The following is a 12,671-nucleotide window of genomic DNA, read 5'->3' as shown; positions in this document are numbered from 1 at the left end:
AGAAGGACCCTAGGCTGCATGACGAAGAAAATGAGTCTGACTCTGATTCGCATCCCCGAAGAAAGAGGACGAAGCAACCCTTTTCATCTGATTCGGACGAAGAGCCCGATGGTTCCCGACTCAGGCTCACTCGCCTAGAAAAGGCCTTATTCGGTGATAGGAGGGCTGACCGAGAGCCGATCGTGACAGAAGAAATTGAACAGTATCATCCCCCTCCAGGCGAAGAGAGGCAGTTCCCTAATATGAGTGAGTTTAGCGGAAAGGGAGATCCTGAGGACCACTGCGAAAAGTACGAATTGCTGATGATTGGGATGGGGCACAATGATATCATGCTCTGCAAAATGTTCAAGATCTATCTGAAGGTATCAACCTCGATGTGGTACAATTACCTTAAACCTAGGTCCGTCGGGTCTTACGAGCAACTGAAAAGAAATTTTCTGAATACTACTCGCACCTGTGCTGGAAGGCGAAGGATACTGAAGCCCTGGTCCACTGCAGACAAAGGGAGAACGAGGAGTTGGGGAATTATCTCGCTCGGTTTAAAGAAGAAGCTGGAATGATCACTAATCTGGACAAGGTCAAAGCAATGGGCTTCTTGACGGCGGAGCTGGACCCCTACAAATGTAAAAAGCTTCGCTCCTCTCTTTAAGATTTTCCCCCAAAATCCCTCAATGATATATATGTGAGGGGCGAGAACATTCGCCGAAAAATGGAAATTATTGGGGGATATAAGGACCCCCGAAGGGATGACCGATCGAAGCGAGCTGACAGATACGAAAGCTCAAGATCAGGCTCTGACCGAATGGATGGTAGAAAAGAAGGAAGAAAATAGACGGATCGCGGGGTCGAACGGTGCCGAGATAAAGATTCGGCCGTATTCACTCCTTTGAATGCGCCAATCTCCAAGATTCTCCATGAAATCAAGGGCAAGCCTGGGTTCGTTCGGCCGGCCAAGATGAAGGTCCTCAATCATAAGAAGAACCCCGACAAATACTGCGACTATCATAGGGACAAATGGGCATAATACTGATGAATGCTATCACCTCAAAAAGCTAATTGAGCGAATGATCAAAGAAGGCAAACTTAATCAGTTCGTCCGAGATCTGAGGGACAGACTGAGATCGAAGGAAAACCAAGAGGCGGAAGCAGAAGCCGAAGAGCAAGACAGCAAAGAAAAATTATGCCCGACAAGTGTACAATCTCTATCAGTTCGGTCAGGCGAAGCCTCACATTCCCATGACATTCACCACTGAAGACTACGAGGACGTATTCATCCGCACGAAGACTCCCTCATCATTAACCCCATCATCGAGCAGAATAAAATATGGAAGGTGATGGTAGATACCGGAAGTTCGGCCAACATACTGTTCCACAAGACCTACTGCAAGATGAACTTGGTTGGAGAACAGTTGGAGCCCTATAATGAGGCTCCTCTTTATGCCATCGGAGGACACCCCATATAGTTTGAGGGAACAATCACTCTTCCCGTCCTCCTGGGCAAACTTCTGTATACTGTTGAAAAGCCGATGAAGTTTTATGTGGTTCGGATTGAGAGTCCACACAATACAATATTCGGAAGACCCGTTTTGTCAACCTTTGAAGTAGTGGAATCTATACCCCACCCCAAACTCAAGTTTCCAACTGAGAAAGGGGTAGGAGAAATGAGGGGCGATCAAAAAACTGCCCGAATTATAATGCTGGAAGACCTGGAAAAAGATCAAGAATATGAGAGGTCGCACGAAACCAGGAAAAGAAAAAGGGCCGAAGCAGAGCCCAGGGGAAGCAGAGAAACACTGAATATTGAGTTAGAAAAGTTTGGGGCAGATCTTTCAAGTCCGATCGCCGAACCCGCGGCAGAAACCGAAGAGGTAGAGCTGTACGCAGGCCATTCGGGAAAAATGGTTCGGATAGGGAAAAATATGGATCAGATCTGAAGGAGAAGGTGATAGCTGTAATTCGGCAATACCATGATGTGTTCGCCTGGGGGCCGGAAGACATGCCCAGTTTGGATCCCAAGACGGCTAAGCACTGCTTGAACGTACAGCCCGAGGCCAAATCGGTGAAGCAGAAGAAGAGAACATTCGCAGTCGAACGACAGAAGGTAATAAAAGCCGAAGTAGAAAAACTGTTGGAGGCCAAGTTCATAGAGGAAATTGAATACCCAAACTGGTTAGTCAATGTGGTGGTTGTCAAATAATCGAACGGGAAGTGGAGGATGTGCGTAGATTAGACGGACCTCAATAAGGCATGTCTGAAGGACCACTACCCCCTGCCCAACATCGATCAGCTGATAGACGCAACGGCTGGCTACCAGGTACTTAGTTTTTTGGATGCTTTTTCTGGCTATCATCAAATCGCTATGAATGACAAGGATGTGCCCAAGACAGCGTTCATAACTCTGAAGGGGACTTATGCTTATATTAAAATGCCCTTTCAGACTCAAGAATGCTGGAGCCACATTCTAGTGGATGGTGGACAAAGTCTTTAAGGAGCAGATCGACCGGAACATGGAAGCGTATGTGAACGACATGATTGTAAAGTCATTGTTCAAGATCACGTCGAAGACTTGAAAGAATGCTTTGAGACGCTCCGAAGAAATAACATGAGAATCAATCCGAACAAATGCACCTTCGGAGTGTCTAGTGGCAAATTCCTGGGCTATATGGTCAGCGCCCGGGGGATAGAGGCGAACCCTGAGAAGATCGAGGCAGTTATTAACATGGAAGCCCCTAAAAGCATCAGAGACATCCAAAAGTTGACCGGCCAGCTTGCCGCCCTTCGGCGCTTCATCTCCAGATCAGCCGAGAAGGCGCTCCCATTCTTCGCCGTACTTAAGGGGTCAAAGAATTTTGAGTGGGGGCCTGAATGTCATAAGGTATTCGAAGAAGTGAAAGAGTACCTCACTAAGGCACTACTCTTGATGAGGCCTGATCCGAAGAAAACCCTCCAGCTTTACCTAACTGTGTCCGACAGAAAACTAGGGGCGGTTCTCGTGAAGAATCATGAAGGCAATCAGCACCTTGTGTTCTATGTGTCTCATGTCCTTATAAATGCAGAAATAAGGTGCCCCAATGCTGAAAAATTCGCATATGGGTTGGTTATGGCCTCCCGAAAATTGCGACACTACTTCCGAAGCCGAACGATTCAATTTATCACTAGTCAACCTTTGAAGAAAATATTGACAAGACCCGAAGCCTCCGGGTGAGTGGTAGCCTGGTCCATCGAACTAGGGGAGTTCGATCTTGAATACATCCCCAGAACGGAGATTAAAGCCCAAGCCTTAGCTGACTTTGTGGTTGAATGCACATTTTCGGGGCCGCAGGATATCGCCCCGGAGGAACAGCTCATTCGGACTCCCGGGAAATGGAAACTCTTTGTAGATGGATCGGTCGTCGGGAAGAAATGTGGGGTCGGCTTAATACTCTCCAGCCCCGAAGGGTTTGAGATATGTCAGGATATAAGATTCGATTTTCCTCTAATGAACAATGAAGCAGAGTACGAAGCACTCCTCACAAGAATGGAGTTGGCACGAAGACTTGAGGAGAAGCACCTGAGGGCCTTCAACGATTCTATGCTGGTAGTAATGCACTTCTCAGGAGAATATGAGCAAAGGGACCCACGGACGAGGGCTTACGCCACCAAGGTAAAAGATGTTTCTCTGTCATTTGAAACTTTTGAGCTAAGTCAAATTGGCAGGGAGAACAATGGACGGGCAAACGCCCTTTCTAGGCTAGCTTCGGCTAAGACATAGAGCCTAACTAGTTCCATCTATCTCACCGAAGCCAAGACACCTTCGATCGAGAAGAATGAATGTATGGAAATTCACCAAGGAGCTAATTGGATGACCCCACTAAGAAACTTTCTGGAGAAGCGCATCCTGACTCCCGACAGAAGAGAAGCGCTAAAGGTAGAATAAAGAGCATCGAGCTACACCATCATCAATGGAAGAATGTACTGCTGGTCTGTCAGCCAGCCCCTCCTCAGATGCCTAAATTCCAAAGAACAACATCAAGCTCTTGAAGTGGTACACGAGGGAATTTGTGGAGAGCACCTGGCTGGTCGGTCCCTCACCTTCAAAATCCTTCATCAAGGATTCTTTTGGCCAACCTTGAAGGCCGATGTCATCGACTATGCTAAGAGGTGTGTATAATGCTAGTTGTTCGCCACTGTTCCAAAGCAACCCCCTGAAGAAATGACTTCAGTTCTCAACCTTATTCTGTTCGTCATGTGGGTCGTGGACATAGTTGGAATTCTCCCCACTAGCACGAAACAAGCAAAATACTGCATAATCGCCATCGACTACATGACCAAGTGGACCGAAGCCTGACCATTGTCGGTTATAACTGAAAAAGCTGCAAAGAAGTTCTTCCTAGAGCAGATTATTCTCTGATTCGGAATTCTGAAGATTTGCATCTCTGATAATGGGACTCATTTATTGTAAACAAGTTTCGAAGGTTTCTACACCACTTCGGAATCGAACGAAGATTCAGCTCAGTCGCCCACCCGCAAGGGAATGGGGCAATCGAAGCAGCAAATAAAATAATCTTTCAAGGGATAAAAAAGAGGTTGGGCGAAGCTAAAGGAAGGTGGTCGGAAGAACTCCCTTGGATATTGTGGGCTTACCGAACGACCCTAGGTCTTCAACATGGGAAACTCCTTTCAGGATGGCCTATGGGACCGAAGCCCTAGTTTTGATCGAAGTAGGATTGGAATCATACCGAACTGAGGTCTACAATATGGAAACTAACAGCTTTGGGCTAAGGGCGGACATGGCCTTGTTGGAAGAAGAAAAAGAGGCTGCCCACCAAAGAAACATGAAATATTTGCTACAGGCAGCCCAGCACTATGACTCTAGCATTAAGAATAGGTCGTTCGGAGTGGGAGACCTAGTCCTAAGGGAGCTGGCTGCTTCTATGCCAGCAAGACAAGGGAAGCTTCAGCCGAACTGGGAAGGGCCATACAAGGTGATTGAAGTCGTTCGCCCAGGAACATACAAGCTTAAAACGCTAACAGGCAAAGCAATCAGAAACACCTGGCACGTCAGTCGCCTTCGAAAATTCTGTCAGTAAGAAATTTCCTTTAGTAAATTTGTATTTTGAATTTTATATGAAAAGTGTAAGGAAGTTTATTGATGAATAAGAATGCACTTTTTGTCGCATTTTTTTATTAAATACAAACTGAGTGGCCAAAGAAGTATTATCTAGGGGCGATCCTGAAGAAGATAAACCCTTCGGCCAACACATTTGTTTTGTTTCTTAACGAAGGATGAATGAATAAAAATATAGGGGCAATCCTACGAAAATCAAACATCCTTCGCTCCACCATTATTATTTAATTTTTTATATTCAAGTGGCAAGGACGAATGAAGAATCTTTAGGGGCAATCCTGAGATAAGATCTTCTCCTTCGTCCTTCCCTTATGGTTCACAATAACGATATTAAAGAAGACCGAAGGAAACCCTGTCTAGGGGTGATCCCAAAGAAGACAGGTCCCTCGGCCTCGATCATGCATGTATTCGCTACATATACAGAGCGATGAAGGCCTGGTCTAGAAACGATCCCAAAGAAGACCAGCCCATCCTCTTTTTGGATTAATAACAACTACTTTTCACAAGTACCAATATTGACTGAAGGAACGAGGTCAAGTGGCAATCAAAAGACGATCATCATCCCTATTCCTTCGTACGGCAAAAGCCCTCCTTAGTGCCAATAACCCGAAGTTCCCTTCGGCCTTTGACACTTGGGGCAGAAAGAAGTAGCAAGGCCATAAGCAAAAATTCTGAAAATTGCTAAGGCGAAAGATAAAGCCGAAGATACGATTAAAACTGTTAAAATTGCTAAGGCAAAAAAAATAAAAAAATAAAGCCGGAGATGCAATAAAATACAGAGATATAGTAAAAACAATGCTGGAAAAAGATGAAAGATGCATTAAAATATATAAGCCCGAAGGCTAGTTAAATTACAAAAGCCCGAAGGCAAGAGTACCAATTACAAAAACAAATTTACAAGTAGAAAATATGAACGAGTGAAGCAACTGCAGGAGTTAGGTATGACCATGGAAACACCAACAGCAGACTTCACAACAAGATCATCTTCAGTCATGTCAAGCACCTCGGGGCTGAAAGCATAGGCCTGAGGGTCTTCATCCGAGAGCTCTTCGTCTTCTTCGGAGGAGACAGGAGGGGCTTCGACTGCTGGACGGCCGATAGGATCCTCCAGGCTATCGTCCAGCATCTGCTTATAATCCCAGTTAAGGTCGTGAGCCTTCTCCAAGATATAATCAGCGCTGAACTGGAAGCAGCGCTCCTCCGTCAGGTCCAACTGTTTCTTATTCTTCCGAAGCTCCTTGCGGGAATTCTTCAGCTGGATATTTCGGTGGGCGATCCTCCTATTCGCCCTCTCGAGGGCCTCCTCCAGCCTGCGTTTGTCACCCTTCAGCACGGTGGCCTGACCATCCATCACCTCATTCTAGGTTTTCACCCTTTCAAGTTCTTGCTCGGCCGTCGTGGCCCTCTTCTCCAACTCCTTTACCTCGGCCATCTGAGTCTCCATATCCCTAACCTTGTCCTCCACGGCTGCAGCCCGGAGCAACCTGCGCAAAAATACACAAGGCATAAATGTCAGTCGAATAAGAGAAACCGACAGAAGGATAAAAATGAACAAATTTAAATACGTACCAGGGACAAGAAGGACAAAATCTCAGTACAAGCCTTGGTCGTAGAAGCCGAAGCAAAGGTCACAAGATCGGCAGGGAGCTGAAGGTCGTGGCATAAGTCTGAGGTCACTTCCTTCGTAGATTTCCTCGCCGGGTAGACTGTGTGGTCGGACGTCAACACACCCCATCCAGGGAGATAAGACTGAACGACCCCCTCTCGGCTACGGGTCCTCTTAGAAGGGTTCCCTTCTCCCACGAACTCCAAGTCATCCCCTTCGCCGCCTTCCGAAGCAAGCGGGACTTGGCGAAGCTACGAGACCCTCTCAGCCTGGGGCCTCTCCTTCGTCTCCTCAGAAGGATTCGGCGTAGCTCTCTCTTCAGCAGCCTTCTTCTTCGCCGCCGCCTCCGCGGCCCTCTTCTCGGCCGCCCTGGCCTTCTTCCTCTCAATAAAAGCCTCCCTTGAAGACACTAAAACATAAAACAAAGTGTAAGTCAGTCCCAATATGTACAGAAGCAAGTGAATAAGGAAGACAGAATGAAGGTGTTAGTGTACGAACAAAGGAAAAAAACTACAAAAATAATAAAAGCAAAGCTACAAGGAAATAGACGAAGGTGAAGTTTGTTACCCCACCCCACAAACTAAGCAGCCAGTCTCTGTCCCGAAATTCTTCGGGACCCAGCTTGCTCACGCGGACATCAACCAGAGCCGCATAATTCTCCTTCTCCTCCTCTGTTAAACTCGGCATGAGGAGCAACGAAGCATTTACATCACGCCAGACAGACATTGTGGCCAGCCTCGACCCACTCACGAAGCACCAGTGAGTGTGGGTAGTCTTGTTGCTAGAGTTAGTGGTCGTCCAATCCGCCCGGCCAGCCCGACGAGCGATGGTGTAGAAACCTGGGCTTTTCGAATTCTTCCAAAAGTCATAATGATGCCAGAATAGTCGCGTGTTGGGAGTAATTCCGGCGTGAAGGAATCTATTCTGGAAGCAATTAATATGGATGAACCTGTTGGGGTCCATCTGCCCTATGACGATCCCTATATGGCTGAAGAGATGCTTCATAATCTTCAGCGTCAGCACTCTGAAGCCGCACTTGAACGTCGCTTCCGAAACTCCAACGGCACAGTCATCATACCCCTCCAGCACTCCTGGAGTGTCGTAGATCCGTTCATTCTCCTTGGGGGCATAAATCTAGAAGAAGCCCCGGGGAACGAAGAAGTCAGAGTACATATGAATTACCCTCTCCTTCGACAACTCTGATCGGTTATTCGTCGCCGGGTAGTTCACCGCAGAACCGAAGAGTTCTCGTCCCGTCCTCTCCGGACGAATAGAAGATGACCCAGCCAAACTGTTTGACCTTGGGTCCCAAGTCTCTGGTGGGTAATTCGCTCGGTCCATGTCCCTGTATTCGGAAACAGAGAGACATTAGTCCATGTATTAAGATTAAGCCAAAAGGAAAAGTAAAAAAGATGAAGGACCGAGTACATGTCCTAGAACCGAGCGAACAGAGAAAGAGCCTAAAGTCGGCTCCCGAAGGGTGTTCCAGCAGAATAGTTTCCCGAAGGAAGTTCTTGCCCCCCAAACCCCTTTGCCTGCCATCTTTAAACTTCAGACCAAACATCTACACCCTGGGTCGGCTCCCGAAGGATGTTCTAAAGCCAAGAACCCCCCGAAGAGAGTTCTTGGCCAGAAAACGACTCGCATGCCATCTTAAAACCTATGGGGCACCCCTAAGACAAACAAAACCCATATAACTCCTATAAACTACCCAGAAAATATCCCATACACCAAAAAGCAGCAAAACACATATAAAAGCCCAGAAAAGCGCCTCTGGACTCACATGCAAAAACAATAAAAGTGGAAAACATGCATGAAAATGTAAAGTACACTAAAAGGGAAAAGGGGGCTTACTGATTTGAAGATGCTCTTGGATTGAAATGGGATGGTCTGAAAAACAGAGTTGTTGTTGCCCGTGATTGGAAAACTCGACAATGTTGTTGTTGTTTGTGATTAGGGACTGGAAAATGCTAAAAAGAAACACACTATGACTCTTATATAGGCGCCCAGAAATGAGTTTAAGTGGTAAAAAGGGTGATGTTTGGGGGGTTTTGAAATCGACGTCCCAGATTGAAACGGTTGAGATTCAATGGCCGAGATTGAGCCATGGAACGACGTGCCAACAGATGTCACTTTAATGCACCCACAAGTTTCCAAAATCTTGCCACGTGTAAGAACGAAGATCGAGGAAAAACTGAAGTAGTCGTCCTAGGGTTTCTTTGCCTCAATATGGGCCAAAACTAATATCCATCGGCCCGGCCAGAGTCCCGGTCGAAGGACAGGGACATGTTGGCTATGGGTCCAATACGACCCACTGAACGGAGGCCCATCTGACAACTGCACTATTGGGCCGAAGGTCCACCATGCCCATGAGCCGAAGGCCCACGGAAGGCCACGGGATGTGGCCCACTTCGCCTTCCAAACCGTTGGTAACAAAGAAGCGTAACGCCCCCTTTTCACTCTCTCCTTAATGATGATTAACGGAAGAACATTTATAGCAAATATGGGTATAAAATCCCTTGGAAAGTAAGAAATACACACACTGATTCTCTCAACACTCTACTTTTCTTGTATTTTCTACCCACTTTACAACCAGGTTCTTATTCTCACACTAGAGGTGAATCGGGGGAACAATCCTTCGCATTCTCTTCACTTTCTAGTCAAGGTCGAAGGCATCATCACGGAGGCCAAAGCCTGTTCATCCTTCTGAAGGAATCTGGGAATAACAATTTTATACCCAATTTGAAATATCAATCACTCTTTTATTAGTCTCTTTTGCTGAAAAAGAACGTGACAGGGCACTCTCATGGAAACGATGTTATAAGTTCTAATTTGATATTTACTTTAAATTATACTTATATATACATATTTTATGAATTTTAAGTATTAATTGTTGAAATAAATTTTAATAAAAATAGTGTCAAAAATATAATTAAAAAAATAAATAATAATATATTAATATTATTGATGAGCTGACAATATTAAGTGACCTAATCTTGATTTAAAACTCGCGGGAGATGGACCATGACAATGGGCCTAAACGAGCCCATTTTTTCACTCCTTTTTGTTAGATATATTTGATAATGTCATGGCTAATATGTTTTATGTTTAGATTTCAGATCTTATTTGAACAGAACAAATCAGTACTTAACTGATCAGTACTTATACTGGAAGTCAGAACTTAAGGTACTGGAAGTCAGAACTTAAGGGATATCAGTACTTATGTTATCAGGAGATAGATATCAGAACTTAAGTGCTGAAGGACGATCAGATAAGGACAGTAGCTGATTAAAGTTAAGAAGATCAAGATAAACATAAGAAGAGATATGCATGAAGAAGGAATTCCGTGAAGAATGGAATACTTGGAATAGAAGATATCTGATTGATATATTTTAGGAAGCAGAATTATATTCCATATCAATTAGCGAATATCTTGTAACTGTGTAGTATATAAACACAGAAATAGAGTTTACACTAGAGGTGTTATCATTATCGAGAATATTATTTATTATAACTCTAGAAGCTCTCGTGATATTTTGTTCATCACTGAGAGATAACAGTTCCAGATTGTAACAGAGTTTATTGTTTAAATAAAGTTTGTTTTCTGTTACATAAGTTCTTGAAGTTTGATTTGATTGTAATAAACACTGTATTCACTCCCTCTACAGTGAAAGTGTGACCTAACAAGTGGTATCAGAGCTATCTGTTAACACACATACAGTTAAAGATCCAAACACAATCATGTCTGACACAGAAACTCCAACTAAGCCTACCAAAACTGAGGAATCATCAAAGATATCAACTCAGAGTCGATATGAGACTATCAGAGTTCCCATATTGAGACCATCTGAATATCCCATATGGAAGGTAAGGATGACCATGTTTCTGGAAGCAACAGATCCAGAATACCTTGATAGAATCAGGGAAGGGCCTCACAAACCTACCAAGCTCGCTGTTGTAGTTGCAGGTGAAGCAGCAATGACCGTACCAAAGGAAAAGACTGATTACACTGCTGAAGATATAGCATCTATTGCTAAGGATGCCAAGGTACGTCACTTATTGCATAGTGCCATTGATAATGTAATGTCAAACAGGGTAATCAACTGCAAGACTGCTAAGGAGATATGGGATGCACTGGAGACAAGGTGTCAAGGAACTGAAACAGTTAAGAAGAACAGGAAGACAATACTCACTCAAGAGTATGAACACCTTGACTCTAGGACTAATGAGTCATTGACTGATGTATATGATAGATTTGTCAAACTCTTGAATGACTTGTCATTAGTAAATAAGGAGTATGATCTTGAAGATACAAACCTCAAATTCCTGTTAGCTCTTCCTGAATGTTGGGATTTGAAGGCAACAACAATAAGAGACAACTACAATCTTGATGAAACAACTCTTGATGAAATCTATGGAATGCTCAAGACCCATGAACTTGAGATGGAACAAAGAAGCAAGAGAAAAGGAGGAAAGTCAAGGACAGTTGCTCTCAAGGTTGAAGAGGAATCCCCCAAACCACCTTCCTCAAAGAAAGATAAGGGTAAAGCTCTTATCATAAAATCTGATACTGAGTCATCAAGTTCTGAGAGTGATGATGACTCAGATTCTGAAAGCTTGCCTGAAACTGATGCTGATGAGGAGATGATGAAGCTGTGTGCTCTTATGGTGAAAGGAATCACAAAGATTGCATACAGGAAGTTCAGGAAGGGAAAGATGTTTTCCAGGAAAGGCATAAGTTCTGATAAGAAGAATTTCAGAAGATCTGAAGGAAAAGGAGGAAAGTCTGACAGAGGAGATTACGCTAATGTTAAATGTTATAATTGTGGTGAGAAAGGCCACATATCTCCTGATTGCAAGAAGACCAAGAATGACAAAGGCAAAGCTCTTGTCACAAAGCAGAAAAGCTGGACAGACACCTCAGACTCTGAAAGTGAGGAGAACTATGCATTGATGGCAAATGCTGATAAATCAGGTTCTGAAAGCAGTTCTGAAGCTGCTGAAACAAAGGTACCTCAGACTACTTATGCTTTTCATACTGATGATATTGATGAGTTGAGAAGATATCTTAAAACCATGTTTATTAGTTATAGAGATCAAACTTTAACATGTGAAAGATTAACTTCTGAAAATCTTGCTTTTAAGAAAAGAAATGATTTCTTAGAAAAAGAGTTAGTCATGTTTCATCAAACTCAGCAGGATAGAGATAATGCTTTTTATATTAGGGATGAAGTGCTAAAAATGAATGAATCTCTAAAAACTGAGTTAGAAAAGGAGAGAGAGATTATCAGAACTTGGACTAACTCTGGCAAAACAACTCAAAATTTGCTAAGCAGTGGAAACTGGAAAGAGGGTTTAGGCTATGGAGAAAATAAAAAAGGAACTGTAGAAATTAAGCCTGTTGATAAGCAAAAGCCGAAGTTAAAACCTGTTAAGTTTGTAACTGAAAAATCCGAAAATGAGAAATCAGAAGTTAAAAAGGAATTAGCTTCTGACAAACTAAAACAGGAAAAGACAGCTGAAGTTAACATAGGCTTAATGACGAAGAAGCAGCTTAAGCATAAGCTGAAAGATGTTAAGGATGCAAACAAGGTAAAATCACCTAGGAAAAACAGGAATGGAAAGGAAGGTGTGAATAAAAGCAATAACTATAAATCTGTTCCTGATGCTCCTAGGAAAGCATGTCATAACTGTGGAAGTTCTAACCATCTGGCTTCTTTTTGCAGGAAGAATAAGAATATTAACTCCTTATCTACAAAGTCAGGAGTTAAGAGTCAGTCTGTTAGATACAAACCACAAAATCCTTGTTTTCATTGTGGTAGTTTATGGCATTCCATTTATACTTGTAAGGAATATCATAGTTTGTACTATGATTATTATCAAATAAAACCTTCTTTAAAGAAAGTTTCTGTTGTTCCTTCTAGTATAAGGTCTGATAAGAAAACTGTTAACATAAAA

The 12,671-nt window shown here is 43.7% G+C and overlaps 1 protein-coding gene across 1 annotated transcript; it reads left to right on the top strand.

Moving 5' to 3' along the window:
• The first annotated feature begins 4,664 nt into the window (after window positions 1-4,664).
• LOC141664508 (uncharacterized) lies at window positions 4,665-5,069 on the top strand. The gene has a single exon (XM_074470461.1). It carries the CDS (start codon window positions 4,665-4,667, stop codon window positions 5,067-5,069), a length of 405 nt encoding a protein of 134 aa, XP_074326562.1.
• The last annotated feature ends 7,602 nt before the right edge of the window (window positions 5,070-12,671 follow it).

Source organism: Apium graveolens, chromosome 6 (genome assembly GCF_009905375.1).
Source record: "Apium graveolens cultivar Ventura chromosome 6, ASM990537v1, whole genome shotgun sequence".
Taxonomy (NCBI): domain Eukaryota; kingdom Viridiplantae; phylum Streptophyta; class Magnoliopsida; order Apiales; family Apiaceae; genus Apium; species Apium graveolens.
The sequence above is the reverse complement of the archived record's forward strand: the minus strand, read 5'-3'. Positions and strand labels throughout refer to the sequence as shown.